The sequence below is a fragment of the Gobio gobio genome (genome assembly GCF_949357685.1).
Source record: "Gobio gobio genome assembly, chromosome: 17".
In the NCBI taxonomy this organism is placed as follows: domain Eukaryota; kingdom Metazoa; phylum Chordata; class Actinopteri; order Cypriniformes; family Gobionidae; genus Gobio; species Gobio gobio.
In genome coordinates this window covers 13888818-13916145 of record NC_137110.1, presented here as the reverse complement: position 1 = coordinate 13916145, position 27328 = coordinate 13888818, and the positions used below count along the sequence as shown (strand labels likewise).

Here is a 27328-nt window from a genome sequence, read left to right as displayed (position 1 = left end):
TTTCAGATAAGGTTGTTTAACAGTTCCCACATGTCAAATTCTTTGAGAAAACGTATTCAACTTTTGACATTAATACATACAAATAAAATATATGGTCCAATGAAGCTTTGAGCTTGTAACCAGGGTGTGTGTGTGTGGAGCACCTAACTGTGTGTGTGAAAGAGGAAAAGTTTGTGTGTGTTATGTGTGTGTGTAATGAGCTGAAGATATACCAGGGAAGTGGGAGTATAAGTTCAGTTCCCAAAGGCCCCGACTGGAGTAAAGGTGTGGAGGTGTGGAGTCTTCATTATACGGCCACGTCTCATCTGTGTGTCCATAAAGAAAGTTAAACGGGTAAATTAGAGGGAAAACGGTAAGACACTTGCTTTCTCTCTGATGTGTTAATATGTCTTTACTTGCCAATCAGCTTTAAATTACAACGATCAGTGGAAGATCTTGGTTAATCATTCACTCTCTTTAACTTGACTTTAATGAGCATGTGAAGTATAATCAAAGCTGATAAATGATTGTGTCTGACTATTTCATTTGACATGTCATAAAATGAACTTTCCATATGAATGAAATTGTCATACCTCTACTGCTTATATGTTTTGTGTCAGGACAGATTGCAGCTATGGGAATTCAGATGAAAGTTATACTATTGGGTGCTGCAATGGCAGCCGTAGGTTGTACAACCATCATCGCTTTGGTTCTCTCTCTTGCTAATCATCAGACTTTGGATCAGCCATACTCAACACAGGTGCAAACATTTTTAATAGATTCTTGCGATTCTTTGAGGCGCAAGTCAACCCAAGTAGGAGGCATTCACCAGACAATTTCATACCAAGTTATTTGTCCATGCGACACTGCCTGTGGTTTATTTAATGTAGATCACCTGAAGCAGATGTCAATATTTGCTTTATCGGATAATATTATAATAAATATGTGTTGGTGCCGGCTGATAATATTTGTAAGCATGACTAGTCATTCCTACAATTCATTGGCTTTGAAATATTTTAAAATTTCTTTTTTTATATAATAACCTTTTCAAAGTTCACTGCTTTTAAAAAAATATTCATTGAGACCGGAAAGTGGAGGGAAAAAGAAGGGAAATGGGATCAGGATAACATTTTGAAGGAACACAGTACATGTTTCTATTCTCTTTTTTTTTAAAAATACTGTTTTGTGTTAAGATATTCATGAGTAGAATTTAGATTTTTTTTTGAAGGATACAAATTTAACCTCTCTTTTTTAATAATTTAAAATAAACAAATAATTTAAATGTAATTGTTGATTAAAATGAATATTATTGTAAATAGGACCAATAAAAAGATACCTAAGACAAAACCTTCTAAAACAAACAATAATAGTAACACTTTCAGCTATAGGTTAACATTATGCTAAATTTATACATTCTGTAAAAGTTGTGTTCATTATTAGTTCCGGATACCTGCAATAACTATGTTAACAAATGGAACCTTATTGTAAAGTGTTTCCAAAAATAACTGATATTTTTACTGTATATTTCACACATGAATAGTCTGTTTCTTAAAACAATCCGAGGTAAAAACTTCTAACAACATGAAAAATGCACTGCATGTCTTATAAGACCACAAGCATAACCAACATGCACATTTTACACAATTTCTCAACACAAAACTAATAGTGAACCACTGTAATCCTGTGGAATAACATGAATGTGATAAAGCTATTGTCAAAACGTTTCTCTCAGGATGTGTGTGTTTCTCTCAGGAAAGCAATCACACCCAATAAAGATTTGTCCAAATTTATGGGACTCTTTGTCTGACTTTCTCAGTATGGGATTGTGTTTGATGCCGGCTCCACTCACACGGCCCTCTTCCTGTACCAGTGGCTGGGGAACAAAGAGAACAACACTGGAATAGTCTCTCAGAAACAGAGCTGTGATGTGGATGGTGAGTACAGCGCTGAGCACTTTACCAACTCTCTTTTCGGTTATGCTAGGTTATTTGTATTTATTTAATTTAATTTAATAGGCGATGGCATATCAAGCTATATCGAGAACCCTCCGGCAGCCGGAGAAAGTCTTAAGAAATGCTTGGATGTTGCCAAAGCGGTAATACCAGAGGGAAAGCGGAAGGCTACACCTGTGTACCTTGGTGCCACTGCTGGCATGCGGCTTCTTAGGTGAATCAACTGATCTGGTTGATTTATCATAATAATAAGGACATATTTATCTGTATTTGCATAAATAATCTGTGTTATTGGTTTCACAGTATACAGAACCAAAGTGTAGCTGACAGCATCCTTGTAGAAGTCACCAAAACAATCCAAAGTTATCCGTTTGATTTCCGCGGGGCCAGAATACTCTCTGGCATGGAGGAGGGGGCTTATGGCTGGATCACCATCAACTACCTCTTGGAGAGATTTATCAAGGTGACTAATGGCTTTCTAGTATTGATGGAAATAGGACGGACTGCATATTAATGCAATTGTTTCCAAATTTAAGGGTCAGCTTATTTCTTATTTTTGTATTAAAACATAAATGTAATACATACAGACAATGACATCTCTTAATGTCAGATTATAATTTCTGGTTTCAATTTCAGAATTAACATCTCTCTCTCTCTCTCTCTCACACACAATCACTGGTTCATTATCTTTGTGAGGACTCTCCATAGACGTAATGGTTTTTATACTGTAGAAAATGTTTATTCTATCCCCTTACACTAACCCTACCCCTAAACCTACCCATCAAAGAAAACTTTCAGCATTTTTTCATTTAAAAAAACAACAACTAATTCTTTATGATTTATAAACTTGTTTCCCCATGGGGGACCCGAGTCCCCATGAGTCAGTGTGCATTTAGGTTGAAGTCCCCATAGGGGTAGAAAATATGAACACACACACACACACACACACACAAACACACGCAAACACACACAAATAAAAAGTACAAAATGTGTATACTTATACATGTGTATACAATAGTCATACAATACAATAGTTATTTCCTTATCATCTCATATTCTTTTATTTGTAATTGGTTCTAAAGGCTATTAAATGTGCAAGTTGTGATTGATTACTATATTCATTCTTGCTTTGCAAGTTGTTTTGCCAACACTGAGTCAAACCAATCAATCAACAGTACAAATTACTTTTAATGACTCTTAATCACTTCTCTTTTGTTAGAACATCATGTACCTCTAAACTCTTAATGGTTTTCCTTGCAGCACACTTTTGAGGGCCTTTGGATCCACCCTAAAGCAGGAAAAATCCTTGGAGCTCTAGATCTCGGTGGTTCATCAACACAGATCTCATTCACCCCGAAAGACCCAGTGAGAGTCCCAGATTCAGCTTTTAATCTCCAGCTCTACGGGTACAAGTATGATTTGTACACACACAGCTACTTGTGCTACGGCAAGGACCAGGCTTTGAAGAAACTTCAGGCATACCTTCACAAGGTTGGTTTTTAAAGGGTTCACGTGATGCATAGTACAACACCTTAACTGTATGTAGGTTTAAAAAGAAAGTGTCTAAAAAATATGGACACATTAAAAGTCTGATACGTTTTTTTGTTGTTGTTGTTGTTGCTTCATCCAGACCGCTGGAACAACAGTCAGTCACCCATGCTACCACAAAGGATATAAAGTCAATGTTACTTTGGCTGAAATTTACAACTCCCCTTGTGTGGTCAAACCAAACAATTTTAACCCCACGGCTATAGTCACTTTCTCAGGAACGGGTAATTCATCCCTTTGTCTTTCTCTATTGGAGAATATTGTTAACCTCACCGACTGCGCCTTTTCACCAGACTGTGGTTTCGATGGAGCCTATCAGCCTCCTGTCAATGGCGAATTCTTTGTGAGTGTTGCTTTCCTTATCAAGTCATCTTTATTAATTATTGTATTTAAGTTAGGAGTTTTAATGTAAGGAAGGAAATGAAAACACAATAACTGTGGGAAGATATAGAATATGTTTTTGTATATAATGTATTTTGCATTAGCCTATATGGACATGCAAAAACACAATGTTGCAGTGTTTCCTGCCACAACAAAGGAAATATTATGATTTTGCTGTCTTAAATATGTGTATATCTAAATAATGTCAAGTCTAGAGGACTGCACACAAAATCAACACTGGCTTCAATGTAACCAGTATGATAGATTAAAATAAACGAATTACTTTTTAGTTAATCAAAAACATTCAGAGCGACGGGTGCAGCCTGAATCCAGAACGAATGAGCCGGTTCTTTTAATGAACAGCTGGTTTTAATGATTCACTCGCACACTGTAAACCCTAACACCTAAAATAATGAATTGGTTTGAGTAGAGCCAACTCAAATTAAACAAATTAGTTCAATTAAATGAACTTAAAGTATTTAGAACTTTATTTTTCTTTTGAGTTCACATTTAAGTAATTAGATTTGTTTAATTCTTTTGAGTTTTATGAACTTGTTTCTTTTAATTTAGACAAACTGAACTGAAACATGGCTGGGATTTCTATTTCCCAGCATGCTTTACCATGACACTCGAAAGGGAGAGTAAATACTAAAATAAAGTGTTAAAATGTTTTTTTTTGTGCAAGATTAATGTGTTTTGAGACGCCATCATGGTGACGAGTGGAGCATGAGCTTATTTTGAGAACACATACAGTATTTTAAATGTTCTATGTTGCTGTAATCATTCAGAACGAGTTATATTATGCTAATCCTATCAAACATTGTTTTGTCAATTAGCAAGGTATATTATTAGGCATTTATTGAATTAGCTATAGTTAAAGCTAGTAAATGATTACATGTAATATGGATATACATAATCAGATTCCAAAATTAAGTACTTGTAATTAAATTATATTACGGTCAGAGTTACTTTTTTATTGATTACATGATTACATGTTATTCCCACAGTGGCAGTAAAATATTTACAACTACTTTTAAATTTTCCTTTCTAAAATAGCCTGCTTACCGTATATACGTTCAGAAGGTCTTCCAAGTTTGTGGAATGTCTCACACAGACCAGCCATTTGATCACTGGATTTACAGAAATGATTTCACTTTTAAGAAGTGTTTTCAGCTAAATGCAGAACATTGCAACACTGCATATCTAATCAGCTCCTGATGAACACATTAATCATTATTTGAATTATCGCTTAATGAGCCTGTAAAATGCTGATGTTAACCGCGTATTCCTGTCTTTAGAAGGTTTTTGTCTTTCAAACGCATTCAAATTCTCGCGATTTCATAATTAAATGCAATGCATTTATTCCTCAACTCTTTGTTGGCTGCTCAGCTGTTGGCTGTCAGCTGAACCTCTTTGACCAAATATATTTACCTGAAGTAAATTAATAATTTAGGTCAATAATAAAATTAAGTAAATAATAACAATAATAAATAATACTATTAAATTCACGGTTCTCTGATGTTGGTTAATGGTCAAATGACATGCAGGTAAAACAAATAAAATATTTCATCTTTTATTTTTAGTAAGTGTCTTATTTTGATAAATAAATCATGTCAGAAATCCTGATGTAATGCAAGTAAGGTCAAAAGTAATGCAAGATGTTATGTATAGGTCAAAAGTAAAAGTAATCTAAAAGTCTGATAGACCATAACCCCTGGTTTTACAGACAAGTCTTAAGATAGTCCCAGACTAAAATGTATGATTGAGTTGTTTTAACTGAAAGCAACTTGCACTGACATATCTTAACATGGTGGTAAACCCTAACTCTCAAAATAATTAATTGGTTTGAGTAGAGCCAACTCAAATTAAACAAATTAGTTTAATTATTTTTTTGTGAGTATTTAGAAACCACCAAACTTATTTATTTTAGTCAAACTTATATTTTACCGAAACTGGACTAGGATTTCTATTTCCCAGCATGCTTTGCTATGCTCAGGGGGGCACCTCAAGAAAATGCTCTCTCTACCAGCTAGTTAAAGCTATAGCCAAGTTTCCACTACTAAAAATATTTAAGTTGATCATTTTAATTTAAGTTAAGAGCAATTAAAATGTACAAGTACAAAATAAAAATCTGCAAGTTCTGCTTACTTAAACTTTAAATTTCTTAGCTTAAAAAATTGAATGTAACCGATTGAGTTTTGCCAATATATTCGAGTTTACAGTTTGTGTCAGTGCCATTGTTTTTTGACTCAAGATGCACACAAGTAGGCCTAATGTCTTTTTCTAAGTTCAATTAGGACATTCAAGTAACTTTTATAAATGTGCCTAAGGCGTAATCTAAGCCCTGTCCGTGAAACCAGGCCTATATGTGTAATGTAATGGATTACATTACTAACTACTATATATTTTTTGTCATGTAATTTAGAATGAGTAACCGACTACAATTTGTAAGCAATCTACCCAGCACTGTTCACTCTAGTGAGTCCATTAGAGCAGTTACTAAATGAACACCTAAAGAAGTATCCTACAAGTACCTATTTTCAGTGATGTCTGTATCGAATGATCCTCTTCTTTTTCTTTGCTTTAATTCATTTTGCATGTCTTAAAATAACTATATTTCATGTCCATCGCAGGCTTTTTCAGCATACTTCTACACCTTTGAGTTCCTTGGCCTTGTCCCAAAAGCTCCACTGACACGGGTTCTTACCACTATTGAGACTCACTGCAACAAAAACTGGACCACTGTGAGTCCACAGATACTATCACAATACATTGTAATCCTACATTTTATAGTAAAAAGCCTGGTCAGACGAGATGTGATCACATATAATTAAATGATTAGTATATTTGATCCTTGATCCTTAAATTTATGTGTGTTATTCCTTTCTGCAGCTTATTGCTGAAAATCCAAGCATTAAAGCAAAATATCTGAGAGATTATTGTGCGTCTGCGCATTATATTATGACTATTCTCCTGAAAGGATACAAGTTCAGTAACACCTGGGAGCAAATCTCTTTTGAGAAACAGGTAAGGAACACAGTTTCATCAATGTAAATTATTAGCCTTATCGCACTGCTGTTCACTGATTCATATATCATTAGGGACTGTAACCTGAGGTTACTTGCATTGCTCAAAAGCACACTGGCTCATAATAGCTCATAAACTGATGTCATACCATGTGCCTCAATCAATATACCACATGACCTCTGTTCCAGCAGTATAAGAAAACCTCTTGCTACTAGGAATCTCCCTTTATATGGCACCCCTGACATATAAAGCCTGTCTTATCAGTGTGATGTGGAGATCTGTACTCATATATGATCTTATGATGGTTACAGGTAGCAGACACAGATGTTGGTTGGACATTGGGCTACATGCTGAACCTGACCAACATGATTCCCTCTGAACAGTCCAGAGCGGTGACAGGGGTGCCACACAATCAATGGGCGGCTCAGACTTTCTTCATCGTATTTGCCCTCTTCCTCAGTCTAATTATTATTGGCATCCTGTTTATCCGTGATCCAAAGCACTAAGTTGTTGGTGTCATGAGTGAATATGTGTATGTTTACATTCATATTTATCGCTTATATTTCAGACATGAAGATCGACAAGCAACTTTTTTGACTACTGTGTGAGATTTTTTCTTCACAAAGACCTCACAGTGAAATAATATATATATATTTTGATAACAAAAATGAGCTGACATACCATTTCTAGCAAAATATAGCTTTTTGTGAGTTATTTGTTTAAGTTATTTAAAGTAGTGTCTTGTTTTGAAGGCTGACTAGTTATACCTCAATGATTTAGTCTGTGCTAACTAATAATTCAATAAATTGTGTTACAGATATTTTTCATCATTTATAAACTCTGAATCGATAAGAGTATAGTTTTTTTTATTTGTTTGTATTCATTTTCAACTCCACTCAGCACTTACAGTTGGACTTAAAGCATTTAACCGACATTAAATACATTTATAGTTACATTATTATGTGTGATATTACAAAAATGAAACCATTCTTGTGGTTTGTACATATTTATAAGCAACGATATATAAGCAGCTTATATTTTGCCTTAGCTTTTTGCAAAGTGTTTGTACACTACCTTCAAAAGTTTGGGGTCAGTAAGATTTTAATATATATATTTTAAAGTGTAATTTATTCATGTGAAGGCAAAGCTGAATTTCCAGCAGTCATAACTCCAGTCTTCAGTCTCACACGATCCTTCAAAAATCATGCTGATTTAACAATTTCTCAATTATCAATGTTGAAAAGGCTTGTTCTTAACATGTCTGTAGAAGTTTTGATACTTTTATTCAACATGGATCCTGAATTTTTTTTTAATGAATTTCTTTGTTAAAAAATGTACTGACCAAAACTTTTGAATGGTAGTGCTTCTCTGTGTGTGTGTGTGTGTGTGAGAGAGTGTTTTTAACAGCAACCAGATTTCTTCGGTGGTGGTTCTCTTCTTAATGTTGTGTGTTCCTCTCTCCGTGTCTTGCGCTGCACTAATAACCTAGAAGCAATGAGAAATGAGTCATTATGCACGGATATTAAACACACACATATTGAACAAGTAATAATTGGTGTGATGGGTTTTGTTTGTTTTGAGTCTTACTCTGCAAGAGTCGTCATGGATTCTGACACATTAGCCCCAGTCGCAGCACTGCACTCCATAAATTGTATGTTATACTCCTAATGAATGGGAAAATACAACCACAAAGATATTTTTTATATATACAGTTGTGGTCAGAATTATTGGCACCCCTGGTTAATATAATCAAAGATGGCTGTAAAAATAAATGTGCATTGTTTATCCTTTTGATATACCATTCAAAACATTTGCACAAATCTAACCTTTCATTGAAGTAAGAGAATGAAAAGTCTGGGGAAAATCAAATTATGAAATAAATGTTTTTCTCCAAAACACGTTGGCCACAATTATTTGCACCCCTAGAATTTTTTTATGAGTAAAATATTTCTGAAGTATATTCCCATTAATATTTACATGTATTAGCACACCAGGGTGACTAGGAACATGAAATTATCTAGCTATGGCGTCTTGTTTCACAGGAGTATAAATATGAGGAAACACAAAGGCCAAATTCCCTTAATCATTCATCACAATGAGTAAAACCAAAGAATATAGTTCTGATGTGCAGCAAAAGATTTTTGAGCTTCACAAAATAAAAAGTAGGCTGTAAGAAAATAGCTAAAGCATTGAAAATTCCCATTTCCACCATTAAGACAATAATTAAAAAGTTTAAATCAACTAAAGATGTTACAAATCTGCCTGGAAGAGGATATGTGTCTATATTGTCTTAATGCAAGGAGGAAAGTTTTAGTGGACAAAGACTCTCCAGGAATCACAGATGGAGAATCGCAGAGATTAGTTGCGTCTTGGGCTCAGAAAGCCTAATTTTTTTTTTTCAAAAATTCAAACAACCCCTACATCACTACATGTTGTTTGGGACGGTTTCAAGAAAAATCCTTGTTGCTCATCCAGAAACAAGCTCCAGCATATTCAGTTGTCAGATACGACTGGAACTTCAAAAGGGACCTGGTTTTGTGGTCAGATTAAACTATAAATAGAGCTTTTTGGCAGAAAACCCACCAGATGGGTTTGGTGCACACAGGGATAAAAAGTAATCCATGCCCACGGTTAAAAATACCACTGGATCTTTAATGTTGTGGGCCCTGTTTTTTAGCTGGAGGTCCTGGAAATCTTGTTCAGATACATGGTATCATGGATTTTAGCAAATACCAACAGATAAAAAATCAAAACCTGGCGGTTTCTGCTAGAAATCTTATAATGGGCCGTGGTTGGATCTAACCTCAGGACAACGATCCAAAACAAACATCAAAATCAACACACAAATGTGTCACTGAGCACAAAATTAAGCTTCTGCCATAGTCATCCCGAGCCCTATAAAAATGAGTAGGGTGAACTGAAGAGAAGAAGCACCGACATGGAGATGGGAATCTGAAGGATCTGGAGAGATTCTGTATGAAGGAATGGTCTCTGATCTCCTGTCAAGTGTTCTCCAAACTCATCAGGCATTATAGAAGAAGACTCAGAGCTGTTATCTTGGCAAAAGGAGGTTGCAAAAAGTATTTAATAAAAGGGTGCCAATAATTATGGCCAACATGTTTTGGACAAAAGCATTTATTTCATAAATGTGATTTATCAATTATTTTACTTCAATGAAAGGTTAGATTTTTGTGAATTTTTTAAATAAAAGATAAAGAGGATAAACGATGCAGATTTATTTTTTTTCAGCCATCTTTGATAATATTTACCAGGGGTGCCAATAATTCTGACTATGATTATATATAGAGTTATGCAAAACAATTAGTTAGTATTGTTGGGGTCACAATGAACTCTTACTCCGGCTAGATCCACCCCTTCCTGAATCTGGACTTCACGCTCAACAGAATCGCTCTTGTTTCCGAGCAATATCATGATGGCATCATCAGGAGCCCTCTCCTGTGTGACATTGCGTCATAATACAATTAAGGCAAGGAAACAGAGATAAAGCCTAGTTTCTCAGCAAAATCAATTTCAATCAATTCTCAAATTAGATTTACTAGAAAATATAAGGTCTTATATTTTGACTAGAACAAAAGGAAATGAAAACAATATCTACCCGAGCTTGAGAGATCCAATCTCGTACAGAAATAAAGCTCTTTGAACTTGTGATTTCATACATGAGCAGAAGCCCATCAGCCTTGTTGAACACTTGTCTGGTGATGCTGTGAAACCTTATAAAGAGTTTTTGGGGTTAAATCACACACCACTGCTTTTTACATCTCATATTATTTTGTTCTGATGTCTTACCTCTCTTGACCTGCTGTGTCCCATATCTGCAGATTAACAGTTCTGTCAGGCAGCACAACAGTCTGCACACAGGTATCAACACCTGGGTGCAACACAGTGTTAACAATGATACATGCAAGCTTTTTTTTTTTTTTACATAAAACAGCTTTAAGTTATTCTCTTTTATGAATTTATACATTTATACACGTCATTTAGGTTTTCTTGATGCATTTTTTTTTCTTCCTAGAAATTTCTTTAGCACAAAATCAGAATATTATAATATTTTTTGAAGGATCATGTGACTCTGAAGAGTGGAGTAATGGCAGCTTTGCTATCACAGGAATAAATCACATTTTAAGAGAAAATAGTTGAAATTGTAATAATATTTTACAATATTACTGTTTTTACTGCATTTTTGATTAAATAAATGCAGACTGAGTGAGCATAAGAGAGACGTTGAGGAACCCATCTTATTCAACCTAAACTTTTGAACGTTAGTTTATTTAATTACTTCAGTTATCAATAATTTCTCCTCTCCATCGCAACACTCACCAATAGTGGAGCGGTAATCCTCAGTGAATTGCCCTTCGTGGAAGCGTCTTATGAAGGAAGTCTTCCCAACACAGCTGTTTCCCACCATGACCACATTAAACTGTTCTCTACTATCTGAAATTATATTACAGAGTTTGTCGACATGAGTATTAGACATTAAACTTTAATAATTAATTTACAGAACAATGTTTTATCACTTTGCTCACTCCTGTTCTGTATATTTATCGTCTGCTTAGTACCAGTGCCTCTATCATGTTTTATGATTTGGTCCAAAGATACAAGACCAGCACCAGTGCCTTTTGGAGCAGCTTTTTCATTTCTAGAACAGAACATTTTTTCATTAGTTTATTTTTATGTATAAAAGAGATTTGAGATAAATAAAGAACTCTTATACAGCTATCTGTCATACCTGGCTTCCATGTTGCTCTGCTCAGAGATCGATTTGGAAATTGGTTGATTCTCCTGTTGTAAGTTCAAGCTGTGATACGGATCACAAACCTTAACAAAACACATTTATTAGTGTTTTAAAACAAATACAACTTCTGTAAAAGACTGAAGTACAAAATCTTAAATGAAATAATACATACAGCTAAGTCATCATTGACCTCATCTTCTAATTCACTCCTATCAGAAGCGTCCAGCCTACCAAGGCCTTGTTTGCCCTTATTAGTGCGTCTGGACCCAAACTTCCTTTTAGTTGAAGGCGACATCTTTTCTTGGACAACAGGGTTACCGCTTTCTTCTAGTTGACTGCTACTTGTGTGTGCACTGGGGACATTAAGATGCTCTTTATTCAGTTTATTTTCAGGGATGTTATGCTCTACAGACACCTCAACTCTTTCAGGGTTCTTCATTTCTTGCTTTTTTCCCTCTGAGTTCTCCTCAACCTCCCCATCCTCTTTGTCTTCATCCTGCCTTTCTGCTTTGAGCTGCTGTCTAGGATTCCTGCGAGTTGAACCCATTTTTCTTCGTCGTCTTTCTGGTGAGTTGGGTTCACTGTTAGTTTTGGAGGTCGGGGATGGTTGTGGCTGAAGAGATTTGATTTGTGAGTTTTCTGGCTTATTGAGATAAGGAGTATTCGCTAAGTCACCTGAGTTTGGCTCGTTGACGTTCAACTCATAATTAGATGAACTTTGAGAAGTCTTATTTAAAGCTCTCTCTATCTCACTAAGAAGTGAATCCTCTGACTGGTCGTGAATTGTTTGTTCTCCTACAGCTTTTCCTACTAAGCTCATTTCAGAGTCCTGAGAAATCGTCAGATGTGTGTCTGCAGTTTCCGTGTCCTCATATGCATCTCTCTTCCCCCGTATTCCTCCTTCTCTGACATTCTTCCGAGTCGAGCCCATCTTTTTTCTTTTCCCGACTGTAACAGTCTCTGGCTGTAGATGTTTGGTAACATCAGCACTTACTAACTGATTTTCACATATCTGAAGAGTATTTTCGGGTGGTTCAGGTCCAGTCAGTCCACTGGGGTCAGAATTGTTTGGATAATCATTTTCAACACCTTTTGAAACTGAAATTTCTGATTCAAGATCTGTGGTACTGACAGCTTCCGAGGACATTTCCTTGGGCTGACTAATACTTGATGCTAAAGGCATATCATCCAAATCATCCTCTGCTTTTTTAGTTTCTCCCTTCACTGCCATACCAAGTATATCATCCTGGTCACCCATGTCTTTACCATGCATTACTCGAGGATTTCTCCGGGTGGAGATCTTTCGCCTCTTTTCTTTTGTGCAAGGTATTTTTTGAGAGCTGTTTTCATGAACAACGTCATCTTGAGTGTTTTTTAGTTCTTGTGAGGGAAAAACATGGCACGTGGTTTCAGTTTGTTCAGTCTCTGATCCTCCATCAACATGCTGATCAAGGTATTCTGCAGACATGGTCTGATGAACATCTTCATGACTGACTGTCAAGACAAATTTGTCCATTGTCCCCTCATAGAGATTGATTGGCTCATTCAGACTATTACTGTCATCTACTGTATTCTCCAATCCCTTTTCCTCACTCACCTCAGGTGGGTCATGGATATTAAGAGACACTTCCTTCACTCCATCTTCTGATTCAGAAAACATGTTTGAAATAGCTGCTTGATAAGAAAATTCAACAGGGAAATTTTGTTCAACGTCTTCATCCAATTTCCATTTATTTTCTCCTTCACTGATTGCTAAATGTGAGTCCGTATCCTGCTCCTTTGCAATTCCTTTACTCTCTCCATCCATCTTTTTGGATTCTACTTCTCTTCTCTGCCCTTTGTTCCCTTTGAGTGTCTTACGTGATGACCCCATTTTTCGCTTTTGAACAACTGGAATCGAGTTTGATTGTACATCTTTTCTGTGAGACTCTTCAGGAATGAAGCTTGTGATTTCACTTTGTTCAGGAACTGAATATGTCTCAACGTCTCCCAAAGGACGGTCTGAAACAATTTCAGCAGCTTGATTTTGATCATTTTGTTCTGAGCTTTTTGTTTGCACATCTGATTGCTGAAAAGCTTGCTGGTGTACAAGAGATCCTGTAATGTCTTCTTCAAGAATCAATGTCTCCTCAGACTTTGTGGTCCCATCATCAATTGTTGTATTTTCAGCTTCTCCCTCTTTCTCTTCTTCAACCTCCTCTTCATTTACCATCCTCTTCCCTCTCTTCCGACTTGACCCCATTTTTCTCTTCTGCAAAGATCTGTTGGAGACTGAATGCATTTCAACTACCTCTGTTGGAGGCACCCAAGTTTCACCCGTGACAACATCCTCAGATGACACATGAATTTGAGTTTCCTCCATAGGCAGGGCATCAGACAAGTCAAGATCAGAATGAATTGTAAGGCTGTCTCTAACAAAATCTGCAGTTCTCTCTGGGACCTCTAATGAGCCAGTATCATCCTGTGACGGACCAGTTTGTGTTTGAGAGACATCTGATCTATGCTCTTGCTTCAAATCTTCACATAGCTGCACTGACATACCCACTAGCGTTGTGGTCATTCTCTCCTCATCTTCATCATCTCTTATATTACAAATTTCTTGTGTCACATTGTGACCAACCACATTATCCTGGTCTTGAATTTCTGAGAGTGTTTCTGTGTCTTCTTCTCCTTTCCTTTGTCCTTTGTTCCCTCTGAGAGGTCTTCGAGTTGAGCCCATTTTTCTCTTGTGAACAATTGGGCTAACTTTTGCGTGTACCTTCTCTCTGTGAGAATGTTCAGGAATGATGTTGATGTCACTTGGCTCAGTAATTGTGTCTGTTTCTCCTGAAACTTTACTCTCAACATTTTCCGATACTTTCAACTCTTCCACGTGTGCATAAGGAGAAGAGGCATTTTGATGAAAATCAGACTCAGTGGTCACATTACTATACACTTCAGTGGCATCATCTTGCACAAGAAGACCAGTATCAGTCACTAAAGAAACATGCTCAGTATTTTCAGATACTTTCAATGAATCCAGTTTTACATCAGTGAGCTTTTGAGCATCATTTGAGCTTTGTGATGTAGATTTAAATGGACTGGGTTCATCCTCCAAACTGAATGTTTCTTTCTCTACATTGATCATACTTTCACTACTAAATGTCTCATTTTCATCATGATATTCTGATCTGTTTCTTTGCCCTGTATCTCCTCTGAGAGGTCTTCGAGTTGAGCCCATTTTTCTCTTATAAACAACTGGACTCGATTTTGCGTGTGCCTCCTCTCTGTGAAAAACTTCAGGAATTATGTTGATGTCACTTGGCTCTTCTCTTGAAACCTTATTCTCAACATTTTCAGATACTTTCAAGTCTTCCACATGTGCATCAGGAGAAGAGGCATTTTGATGAAAATCAGACTCAGTAGTCATATCACTAACCACTGTAACTGTATCTCTAATAACTTCTCTGACTAAAACAGTAGCTTCACAGATGTTTTCTTCTGTTCCTTCTGTTTCAGATGTTAAGTCAATCGTTTTGTTTTCTGTTTGAATTTCTGAGTGTGATTCTGCGTCTCCCTCTGCGGGCATTCTTTTAGGGCCTGCAGAATTTTTCTGGGACTCTTGATTAATTTTTGTGAGGGTTTGTGATTCTGTGATGTGAGAGAGAGTTACTGCAGTGGATTCCTCAGACACTGAATCTAAACTAAATGATGACTGCATGAGATCAGATTCAGGACCAACATCCTTCTTCTCACGTAATTCCATTTCCTGTTTTATAGCTCCATCTTTTGAGCTTTGTAACGTAGATTCATCTGGACTGGGTTCAAGGGTCTCATTTTCATCATTATATTTTATTCCTTTTCTTTGTCCTTTATCCCCTTTGAGAGGTCTTCGAGTTGAGCCCATTTTTCGCTTGTGAACAATTGGACTCGGTTTTGAGTGTGAAGCCTCCACACTGGGAGAATCTTCAGGAATGATGCTGGTGTAATTTCGATCAGGAATTGTGTATATCTCTCTTGACCCTTCAGTGACATCATCTTGCACAAGAAGACCAGTATCAGTCACAGAAAAAACATTCTCAGTATTTTCAGATACTCTCAATGCTTCCAGTTTTGCATCAGTGAAAGTATCATTTTGAAGCAGATCAGACTCAGACATATTACTCTCCACTGTAACTGTATCTACAGTAAACTCAACATCTCCGACTAAAACAGTAGCATCAGGGATGTTTTCTTCTGTTCTTTCTGCTTCAGATGTTAAGTCTGTCGTTTTGTTTTCTGTTTGCATTTCTGAGTGTGATTCTGCGTCTCCCTCTGCTGGCAGTCTTTCAGCATCTTCAGTATTGTCCTGGGACTCTTGATTAATTTTTGTGAGGGTTTGTGATTCTGTGATGTGAGAGAGAGTTACTGCAGTGGATTCCTCAGACACTGAATCTAAACTAAATGATGACTGCATGAGATCAGATTCAGACCCTTCAGCAGGAGCAACATCATTCTTCTCAGATATTTCCATCTCCTGTTCTTTAGCTTCCTCTTTTGAGCTTTGATATGAAGATTCATCTGGACTGGGTTCATCCTCCAAAACGAATATTTCTCTTTCATCATGAGGTTTCTCATTTTCATCATAATTTTCTTTTTCTTTTCTTTGTCCTTTATTCCCTTTGAGAGGTCTTCGAGTGGAGCCCATTTTTCGCTTGTGAACAATTGGATTAGATTTTGTGTGTACCTCCTCTCTGTGCGAATCTTCAGGAATGATGTTAATGTCATCTGGCTCAGTAATTGTGTCTGTTTCTCCTGAATCTATATTCTCAACATTTTCAGATACTTTCAAGTCTTCCACATGTGCATCAGGAGAAGAGGCATTTTGATGAAAATTAGACTCATTAGTCATATCACTATTCACTGTAACTGTATCTCCAGTAACTTCAACTTCTTTGACTATAACAGTAGCTTCACAGATGTTCTCTTCTGTTCCTTCTGCTTCAGATGTTAAGTCAGTTGTTTTGTTTCCTGTTTGAATTTCTGAGTGTGATTCTGCGTCTCCCTCTGCGGGCATTCTTTCGGGGTTTCCAGAATTTTTCTGGGACTCTTGATTCATATTTGTGAGGGTTTGTGATTCTGTGATGTGAGAGAGAGTTACTGCAGTGGATTCTTCAGACACTGAATCTAAACTAAATGATGACTGCATGAGATCAGATTCAGGACCAACATCCTTCTTCTCACATAATTCTATTTCCTGTTCTTTAGCTCCATCTTTTGAGCTTTGTAACAAAGATTCATCTGGATTGGGTTCAAGGGTCTCATTTTCATCATCATATTTTATGCCTTTTCTTTGTCCTTTATTCCCTTTGAGAGGTCTTCGAGTTGAGCCCATTTTTCGCTTGTGAACAATTGGATTCGGTTTTGAGTGTGAAGCCTCCTCACTGTGAGAATCTTCAGGAATGATGCTGGTGTCATTTCGATCAGGAATTGTGTCTGTCTCTCCTGACCTTTCAGTGACATCATCTTGCACAAGAAGACCAGTATCAGTCACAGAAAAAACATTCTCAGTATTTTCAGATACTCTCAATGCTTCCAGTTTTGCATCAGTGAAAGTATCATTTTGAAGCAGATCAGACTCAGACATATTACTCTCCACTGTAACTGTATCTACAGTAAACTCAACTTCTCTGACTATAACAGTAGCATCAGGGATGTTTTCTTCTGTTCTTTCTGCTTCAGATGTTGTTAAGTCTGTCGTTTTGTTTTCTGTTTGAATTTCTGAGTGTGATTCTGCGTCTCCCTCTGCTGGCAGTCTTTCAGCATCTTCAGTATTGTCCTGGGACTCTTCATAAATATTTGTGAGGGTTTGTGATTCTGTGATGTGAGAGATAGTTACTGCAGTGGATTCCTCAGACACTGAATCTAAACTAAATGATGACTGCATGAGAGCAGATTCAGACCCTTCAGCAGGAGCAACATCATTCTTCTCAGATATTTCCATCTCCTGTTCTTTAGCTTCCTCTTTTGAGCTTTGTAATGAAGATTCATCTGGACTGGGTTCATCCTCCAAAACAAATATTTCTCTTTCATCATGATGTTTCTTATTTTCATCATAATGTTCTTTTTCTTTTCTTTGTCCTTTATTCCCTTTGAGAGGTCTTCGAGTTGAGCCCATTTTTCGCTTGTGAACAATTGGATTCGGTTTTGAGTGTGCCGCCTCTCTATGAGTATCATCAGGAATTATGTTGGTGTCATTTCGATCAGGAGTTGTGTCTGTTTCTCCTGAAACTTCTTTCTCAATATTTTCAGAGACTTTTAATGCTTCCATGTTTACATCAGGAGAACTTTGAAGAAAAACTGACCCAGTAGTCATACCACGCTCCACTGTAACTGTATTTCCAATAACATCATCTTCTCCTCTCACCGAAACACTAGCATCAAGAGAGTTGTCTTCTGTTTCTTCAGCTTCACAGGTTGTTGAGTCAAACGATTGGTTATGTGCTTTAATTTCAATGCATAGCTCTGAGTCACCACCTACTGCCGCTTTGTCAGCATCTCCAGTATTGTCCTGGGACTCCTCATAAATGTTTGTGAGGGTTTGTGATTCTGTGATGTGAGAGAGAGTTACTGCAGTGGATTCCTCAGACACTGAATCTAAAATAAATGATGACTGCATGAGATCAGATTCAGACCCTTCAGCAAGAGCAACATCATTCTTCTCACATATGTCCATCTCTTGTTCTTTAGCTCCATCTTTTGAGCTTTGTGATGTAGATTTATTTGGACTGGGTTCATCCTCCAAACTAAATGTTTCTTTCTCTACATTGATCATACATTCACTGTCAAGTGTCTCATTTTCATCATATTTTATTCCCTTTCTTTGTCCTTTATTCCCTTTGAGAGGTCTTCGAGTTGAGCCCATTTTTCGCTTGTGAACAATTGGACTCGGTTTTGAGTGTGAAGCCTCCTCACTGTGAGAATCTTCAGGAATGATGCTGGTGTCATTTCGATCAGGAATTGTGTCTGTCTCTCTTGACTCTTCAGTGACATCATCTTGCACAAGAAGACCAGTATCAGTCACAGAAAAAACATTCTCAGTATTTCCATATACTCTCAATGCTTCAGTCGTTTTGTTTTCTGTTTGTATTTCTGAGTGTGATTCTGCGTCTCCCTCTGCAGGCATTCTTTCAGGGTTTCCAGAATTTTTCTGGGACTCTTGATTTATTTTTGTGAGGGTTTGTGATTCTGTGATGTGAGAGAGAGTTACTGCAGTGGATTCCTCAGACACTGAATCTAAACTAAATGATGACTGCATGAGATCAGATTCAGACCCTTCAGCAGGAGCAACATCATTCTTCTCAGATATTTCCATCTCCTGTTCTTTAGCTTCCTCTTTTGAGCTTTGTAATGAAGATTCATCTGGACTGGGTGCATCCTCCAAAACGAATATTTCTCTTTCATCATGAGGTTTCTCATTTTCATCATAATGTTCTTTTTCTTTTCTTTGTCCTTTATCCTCTCTGAGAGGTCTTCGAGTGGAGCCCATTTTTCGCTTGTGAACAATTGGACTCGATTTTGTGTGTACCTCCTCTCTGTGCGAATCTTCAGGAATGATGTTGATGTCACCTGGCTCAGTAATTGTGTCTTTTTCTCCTGAAACTATATGCTCAACATTTTCAGATACTTTCAAGTCTTCCACATGTGCATCAGGAGAAGAGGCATTTTGATGAAAATCAGACTCAGTAGTCATATTACTCTCCACTGTAACTACATCTCCAGTAACTTCAACTTCTTTGACTAAAACAGTAGCTTCACAGATGTTCTCTTCTGTTCCTTCTGCTTCAGATGTTAAGTCAGTCGTTTTGTTTTCTGTTTGCATTTTTGAGTGTGATTCTGCGTCTCCCTCTGCGGGCATTCTTTCAGGGTTTCCAGAATTTTTCTGGGACTCTTGATTCATATTTGTGAGGGTTTGTGATTCTGTGATGTGTGAGAGAGTTACTGCAGTGGATTCTGCAGACACTGAATCTAAACTAAATGATGACTGCATGAGATCAGATTCAGGACCAACATCCTTCTTCTCACATAATTCCATTTCCTGTTCTTTAGCTCCATCTTTTGAGCTTTGTAATAAAGATTCATCTGGACTGGGTTCAAGTGTCTCATTTTCATCATTATATTTTATTCCTTTTCTTTGTCCTTCATTCCCTTTGAGAGGTCTTCGAGTTGAGCCCATTTTTCGCTTGTGAACAATTGGACTCGGTTTTGACTGTGAAGCCTCAACACTGGGAGAATCTTCAGGAATGATGCTGGTGTAATTTCGATCAGGAATTGTGTCTGTCTCTCCTGACCTTTCAGTGACATCATCTTGCACAAGAAGACCAGTATCAGTCACAGAAAAAACATTCTCAGTATTTTCAGATACTCTCAATGCTTCCAGTTTTGCATCAGTGAAAGTATCATTTTGAAGCATATCAGACTCAGACATATTACTCTCCACTGTAACTGTATCTACAGTAAACTCAACTTCTCTGACTATAACAGTAGCATCAAGGATGTTTTCTTCTGTTCTTTCTGCTTCAGATGTTGTTAAGTCTGTCGTTTTGTTTTCTGTTTGAATTTCTGAGTGTGATTCTGCGTCTCCCTCTGTGGGTATTCTTTTAAGGTTTCCAGAATTTTTCTGGGACTCTTGATTTATTTTTGTGAGGGTTTGTGATTCTGTGATGTGAGAGAGAGTTACTGCAGTGGATTCCTCAGACAATGAATCTAAACTAAATGATGACTGCATGAGATCAGATTCAGACCCTTCAGCAGGAGCAACATCATTCTTCTCAAATATTTCCATCTGTTCTTTAGCTCCATCTTTTGAGCTTTGTGATGTCGATTCATCTGGACTGGGTTCATCCTCCAAACTGAATTTTTCTTTCTCTACATTGATCATACTTTCACTATTAAATGTCTCATTTTCATCATGATATTCTGTTCTTTTTCTTTGCCCTGTATCTCCTCTGAGAGGTCTTCGAGTTGAGCCCATTTTTCTCTTATAAACTACTGGACTTGATTTTGCGTGTGCCTCCTCTCTGTAAGAATCTTCAGAAATGATGTTGATGTCACTTGGCTCTTCTCCTGAAACTTTATTCTCAACATTTTCAGATACTTTCAAGTCTTCCACATGGGCATTAGGAGAAGAGGCATTTTGGTGAAATTCAGACTCAGTAGTCAAATCACTATTCACTGTAACTGTATCTTTAATAACTTCTCTAACTAAAACAGTAGCTTCACAGATGTTCTCTTCTGTTCCTTCTGCTTCAGATGTTAAGTCAATTGTTTTGTTTTCTGTTTGAATTTCTGAGTGTGATTCTGCGTCTCCCTCTGTGGGCATTCTTTCAGGGCCTGCAGAAGTTTTCTGGGACTCTTGATTCATATTTGTGAGGGTTTGTGATTCTGTGATGTGAGAGAGAGTTACTGCAGTGGATTCTGCAGACACTGAATCTAAACTAAATGATGACTGCATGAGATCAGATTCAGGACCAACATCCTTCTTCTCACATAATTCCATTGCCTGTTCTTTAGCTCCTTCTTTTGAGCTTTGTAACATATATTCATCTGGACTGGGTTCAAGGGTCTCATTTTCATCATTATATTTTATCCCTTTTCTTTGTCCTTTATTCCCTTTGAGAGGTCTTCGAGTGGAGCCCATTTTTCGCTTGTGAACAATTGGACTTGGTTTTGAGTGTGAAGCCTCCACACTGGGAGAATCTTCAGGAATGATGCTGGTGTCATTTCGATCAGGAATTGTGTCTGTCTCTCTTGACTCTTCAGTGACATCATCTTGCACAAGAAGACCAGTATCAGTCACAGAAAAAACATTCACAGTATTTTCAGATACTCTCAATGCTTCCAGTTTTGCATCAGTGAAAGTATCATTTTGAAGCAGATCAGACTCAGACATATTACTCTCCACTGTAACTGTATCTACAGTAAACTCAACATCTCTGACTAAAACAGTAGCATCAGGGATGTTTTCTTCTGTTCTTTCTGCTTCAGATGTTGTTAAGTCTGTCGTTTTGTTTTCTGTTTGAATTTCTGAGTGTGATTCTGCGTCTCCCTCTGCTGGCAGTCTTTCAGCATCTTCAGTATTGTCCTGGGACTCTTGATTCATTTTTGTGAGGGTTTGTGATTCTGTGATGTGAGAGATAGTTACTGCAGTGGATTCCTCAGACACTGAATCTAAACTAAATGATGACTGCATGAGATCAGATTCAGACCCTTCAGCAGGAGCAACATCATTCTTCTCAGATATTTCCATCTGTTCTTTCGCTCCATCTTTTGAGCTTTGTGATGTAGAATTATCTGGACTGGGTTCATCCTCCAAAACGAATATTTCTCTTTCATCATGAGATTTCTCATTTTCATCATAATGTTCTTTTTCTTTTCTTTGTCCTTTATCCCCTTTGAGAGGTCTTCGAGTGGAGCCCATTTTTCGCTTGTGAACAATTGGACTCAATTTTGAGCATGTCTCCTCTCTGTGAGTATCTTCAGGAATTATATTAGTTTCACTATGCTTGAGAATTGTGTCTGTTTCTCCTGAAACTTCTTTCTCAATATTTTCAGAGACTTTTAATGCTTCCATGTTTACATCAGGAGAAGAGGCATTTTGATGAAAATCAGACTCAGTAGTCATATCACTATCCACTGAAACTGTATCTCCAGTAACTTCAACTTCTTTGACTATAACAGTAGCTTCATAGATGTTCTCTTCTGTTCCTTCTGCTTCAGATGTTAAGTCTGTCGTTTTGTTTTCTGTTTGCATTTCTGAGTGTGATTCTGCGTCTCCCTCTGCGGGCATTCTTTCAGGGTTTCCAGAATTTTTCTGGGACTCTTGATTCATTTTTGTGAGGGTTTGTGATTCTGTGATGTGAGAGAGAGTTACTGCAGTGGATTCCTCAGACACTGAATCTAAACTAAATGATGACTGCTTGAGATCAGATTCAGGACCAACATCCTTCTTCTCACATAATTCTATTTCCTGTTCTTTAGCTCCATCTTTTGAGCTTTGTAACATAGATTCATCTGGACTGGGTTCAATTGTCTCATTTTCATCATTATATTTTATTCCTTTTCTTTGTCCTTCATTCCCTTTGAGAGGTCTTCGAGTTGAGCCCATTTTTCGCTTGTGAACAATTGGATTCGGTTTTGAGTGTGAAGCCTCCTCACTGTGAGAATCTTCAGGAATGATGCAGGTGTCATTTTGATCAGGAATTGTGTCTGTCTCTCCTGACCCTTCAGTGACATCATCTTGCACAAGAAGACCAGTATCAGTCACAGAAAAAACATTCTCAGCATTTTCAGATACTCTCAATACTTCCAGTTTTGCATCAGTGAAAGTATAATTTTGAAGCAGATCAGACTCAGACATATTACTCTCCACTGTAACTGTATCTACAGTAAACTCAACTTCTCTGACTATAACAGTAGCATCAGGGATGTTTTCTTCTGTTCTTTCTGCTTCAGATGTTGTTAAGTCTGTCGTTTTGTTTTCTGTTTGAATTTCTGAGTGTGATTCTGCGTCTCCCTCTGCTGGCAGTCTTTCAGCATCTTCAGTATTGTCCTGGGACTCCTCATAAATGTTTGTGAGGGTTTGTGATTCTGTGATGTGAGAGAGAGTTACTGCAGTGGATTCCTCAGACACTGAATCTAAACTAAATGATGACTGCATGAGAGCAGATTCAGACCCTTCAGCAGGAGCAACATCATTCTTCTCACATATTTCCATCTCCTGTTCTTTAGCTTCCTCTTTTGAGCTTTGATATGAAGATTCATCTGGACTGGGTTCATCCTCCAAACGGAATGTTTCTTTTTCTACATTGATCATACTTTCACTATTAAATGTCTCATTTTCATCATGATATTCTGTTCTTTTTCTTTGCCCTTTATCTCCTCTGAGAGGTCTTCGAGTTGAGCCCATTTTTCTCTTATAAACAACTGGACTCGATTTTGTGTGTGCCTCCTCTCTGTGAGAATCTTCAGGTATGTTGATGTCACTTGAAACTTCATTCTCAGGATTTTCAGATACTTTCAGTGCTTCAGAAGAAGTTTGAGGAAAATCTGATTTAGTAGTCCTGTTACTCTCCACTGTAACTGTATCTCCATTAATGTCAAATTCTCTAACTAAAACACTAACATCATGGCTGTTCTTTTCTGTTTCTACAGCTTCACCGGTGAATGAGTAAAAAGATTTGATCTCTGCTTGAATTTCTAAGTCTGCGTCTCCCCCTACTGGCACTATTTCAGCATCTCCTTCATTAAACTGGGTCTCTGAATGAAATGTTGTGAGCTTGTAAGAATCTTGAGAATCTTCAGGAAGGACAAGGCTGATATCACTTTCCTCAGCAATGTTGTCTGTCTCTTCTGAACCTAAGGCTACACGCAAAAGAGGACTAGAATCAATCACAGCAGAAACGTTATCGGATACTTGAAATGGGGAAGTATCATTTTGCTCTTCTGTTAATACTCTGTTTTGGTCTGGATTTTCTGTTTGCAAATCTGATTCACTATCATTATACACTGTGTTAACATTGGTTATAGGTTTTTCCACTTCTAATATCAGGAGTGATGCATCCATCCCCTCAATTCCTTCTGTTTCTTCACTTCTTCCAACACGTCCATTAAAAGCCACATTCTCTAATTTTTCACTTAAATCATAGATTTCTCTACCGGGAGATTGCATAAACAGTTGTTGGTGTGCATGAGGTCCTGTGTCTGTTGCTGAGTCTTCAAAACTAAGCATTTCTTCTGGCTTTGAGGTCACATCAATAACTATAGTATTCTCAGTCTCTCCTTTGTCTTCTCTAACCTCCATATTTTCTAGCATCTTCCCAGCATTATCTTGTGGTGGACCACTTGGTATTTGAGATATAGTTGATGAATATTCTCGTTCTCTATGTAACTCCTCTTTTTCGTTTGAAACTTCACACGATTCCTGATGTGAAACTGTCTCAGTGCTCGTTCCTCCGTCTTCTTTGTTATTTCTTGATTCCATTATTATTTGTGTTACATTGTGATCTCTTGCATCACCCTGGTCTGTGATTTCAAATCCATTGTCTGTTTCAGATCCTCTTTCATCTTCATCAGCACACTCTAAATCAGTCAGAGTCTCACATGTTATTGAAGCAGCATCACAAAGATTATTTTTATGTTTCATTTCCACATAAATCTCTTGGCTTTCTTCAACAGCATCACTCATCTCATCTGGTGAATTGGTTGCTGTGGGTTGAGCATTGCTAATATTAGACACAAGAACATCAAAACTTACATTTCCTCCCTCTATAAACTGAGCAGTATGTGGGCTTAGTGAAGGAGATTCCTCACAATTTAACACAAGTTCCTCTAATTGAGCATCATGTATTGGTGATAAACTACTTGTTTTTTTGTTTCTTTGTGGTTCCTCTTTCTGCGTTAGAAACTCCTCCTTGCCTTCTGCTGTGTTTACATCTCTACAATCGTGAAATGTGTTTGTATCATTTCTTGTACCAGGCACATGTTGGTTGTCATCTTCCAAAACTTTGTTTAGAACATTAAAATCCTCAGTGTGTGAACCAAACTTAAAATCCAATCCCTTGTTGAGTAATGGAGTCTCATTGTGGCTAGATGTTTCAGGTAGGGGCTTTTCTGGATTAACAAGGGGAAAAGCAACTGATTGGTGTCTAGTTTCAGTTCCAGCCGAAACATCAGGCTCCTTCAGCTCAGCTCTCTCAGCCAGTAGAGACTGATTTGAAACCAAAGATGTTTCTGTGTGGGATGATGGATCATCTCTTAACACATCATCCCACATTTGCGCCATCTCCTCTGACATGCTGAACTTTGCTTCATCTATGACTTCTGCTTTTCTTTCATTATCTGTCATGCTTCTCAAATGTTCTTGCAAACCTACATTTTCACTGTTTTTCCCCCCGAGAGGTCTGCGGGTTGATCCCATCCTCCTTTTTTGTCCAGTGGTGCTGGCTAATGGGGTATCTTGGCGACTCAATGGCTTTAGTTTATTAAACATGACTGGATCCTCCCGCAACAAATCACTTTCAGATACTGTAGCACTTACTACCTCATATGAATGAGAGGTTATTTCTTGATGGTGTATTGCATCTTTTTCTTCATTTTCTGAAACCACATCCATAAGAGTTGACACTCGATGCTCCCCTCCCAAACCAGAACTTTCAGTATTAAGGGATAAATTAGAAGGAAAACTTGATGATCTTGATTGTTCATCTCCTCTGAAAGATGAATGTTGTTCTTCAGTGGGTGATATGTTTGGTTGACTAACATATTCATCTAACTCTTCAGTGGTCCTCAGCTCATCAAGTTTCCTCTCAACTTTAAACCCACCAGCACTCTTGCGAGTTGATCCCATTTTTCTTTTCCCTACTGGCAGTTCAGTCTCCACGAGTGAATCCTTGTGACTACTTGCGTGTGGAGGACATTCTAACGCAGATGTTTGTTGATCAATACTTGAGCTTGGTGGATGATCAAACTGGGCTGAATGGTAATCAGAGGTGGTGTGAAATTCATTTTTCCCATCACCACTCTCTGCAATCTGTTGAAACCCATCATCATCATCATCATTCTCAATATTTCTGTTAAGACCTTTGGGACCTCGTCTAGATGAACCAAGTCTCTGGTTCTTCTTGGATCTTCTGCCTGACATGGCTGTTCATATGTTCATTTAATGAGACAAACAATGGGGATAAGTCATTTCTAAACATCTTTAACGCTTTTATTATAACATGATAAAAAAGGAAACCAAAGAGCATTAGTGATGCGTCATATGGATATGACTCATATACCAAATGTCACGAATGTGCTCAGTGCACCCTAACAAGCTAGATATAAGTATAGTGACATGGTCAACAGTTATATTTTCAGTAACAAATGCGTCAAAAACAACACATTTGTCATTACACTTTTCATTCGCCATCATGCCACGATACTCTATAACTACAGTAGTCATTTAATGGCATTCTCCTTCCATTCAGCATGTGCTGACAATAATTGTACCGTTTTAGCAACAATATACAACTAAAATATATTGTTGGATGGATGGATGGATGAATAAAGATGGTCATGACATCAGAAAAATACCAAAATGTGTGTAAGACTAACAGACTACTCAGATGGTTAGTACACGTGAGACATTCCACTAATAACTAATAAACTAAATAACATTACTTAGTAATCCAGTGTTAAACTACATAAATTACATGTAAATTTGCATTTCCAAATGCAAATGACGGAGCATAATTGTAAAACGTGCCCCCTAAAACTTGAGACACTCGGAAAGTACCATGATAAACGGATGTTACCTTCTGGTGATCCTTTAAGAATCCATCTACTTTGCAGTCTTGGGGGTTTTAGCAGAGCACACAGCTGAACACTTTTAGTTGCCTATGTTTCTCTTTTGAAGGAAGCCGAGTTGTAGCTTCCTTTTCGCTGCTACCCTCAACTTCCTGTATTGTTGACACAAATTGCATCGCATGTTAAGTGTGAACGGTAAGCATACATTTCAAAAAGAGAGCTGCTGATCATTCTTCCTGTGCATGACACAAGTTTTTGTCCTTCAAAATTTGAGTGCACATTTAACCATATTATTAGCAGTTGATTTATCTTTTTGAGTTTACATTACCATACATGGTCATTTCTCAAACAGCACAGCTGAATATTCAGTGCCTATTTTAAA

At 37.5% G+C, this 27328-nt stretch overlaps 2 protein-coding genes across 2 annotated transcripts; one reads left to right on the top strand and one right to left on the bottom strand.

Moving 5' to 3' along the window:
• Window positions 1-235: 235 nt before the first annotated feature.
• Window positions 236-8434, top strand: entpd8 (ectonucleoside triphosphate diphosphohydrolase 8). Its single transcript, XM_079840450.1, has 10 exons — window positions 236-352; window positions 605-739; window positions 1796-1913; window positions 1995-2145; window positions 2235-2394; window positions 3192-3422; window positions 3562-3822; window positions 6494-6604; window positions 6753-6887; window positions 7199-8434. The coding sequence occupies exons 2-10, from the start codon at window positions 614-616 to the stop codon at window positions 7391-7393; spliced, it is 1488 nt and encodes a 495-aa protein (XP_079696576.1). The 5' UTR covers window positions 236-352; window positions 605-613; the 3' UTR covers window positions 7394-8434.
• rab44 (RAB44, member RAS oncogene family) lies at window positions 7737-27105 on the bottom strand. Its single transcript, XM_079840399.1, has 10 exons — window positions 26955-27105; window positions 11813-26301; window positions 11635-11723; window positions 11432-11544; window positions 11226-11339; window positions 10695-10776; window positions 10504-10618; window positions 10245-10343; window positions 8475-8551; window positions 7737-8372 (listed from the first exon to the last, which is right to left on the bottom strand). Exons 2-10 carry the CDS (start codon window positions 26297-26299, stop codon window positions 8288-8290), a joined length of 15261 nt encoding a protein of 5086 aa, XP_079696525.1. The 5' UTR covers window positions 26300-26301; window positions 26955-27105; the 3' UTR covers window positions 7737-8287.
• Window positions 27106-27328: the final 223 nt, after the last annotated feature.

What these genes read in the sequence shown, in the direction of transcription:
- rab44 (XM_079840399.1), bottom strand. Translation starts at nt 26,299, where the DNA reads ATGTCAGGCAGAAGATCCAAGAAGAACCAGAGACTTGGTTCATCTAGA. An exon ending in GATAAATATACAGAACAGGA is followed by an intron (nt 11,340 to 11,431) that starts GTGAGCAAAGTG and finishes ATATAATTTCAG; the next exon opens with ATAGTAGAGAACAGTTTAAT. An exon ending in GGATTACCGCTCCACTATTG is followed by an intron (nt 10,777 to 11,225) that starts GTGAGTGTTGCG and finishes TGTTGCACCCAG; the next exon opens with GTGTTGATACCTGTGTGCAG.
- entpd8 (XM_079840450.1), top strand. Translation starts at nt 614, where the DNA reads ATGGGAATTCAGATGAAAGTTATACTATTGGGTGCTGCAATGGCAGCC. An exon ending in GCTGGCATGCGGCTTCTTAG is followed by an intron (nt 2,146 to 2,234) that starts GTGAATCAACTG and finishes TTGGTTTCACAG; the next exon opens with TATACAGAACCAAAGTGTAG. An exon ending in TCTTGGAGAGATTTATCAAG is followed by an intron (nt 2,395 to 3,191) that starts GTGACTAATGGC and finishes TTTTCCTTGCAG; the next exon opens with CACACTTTTGAGGGCCTTTG.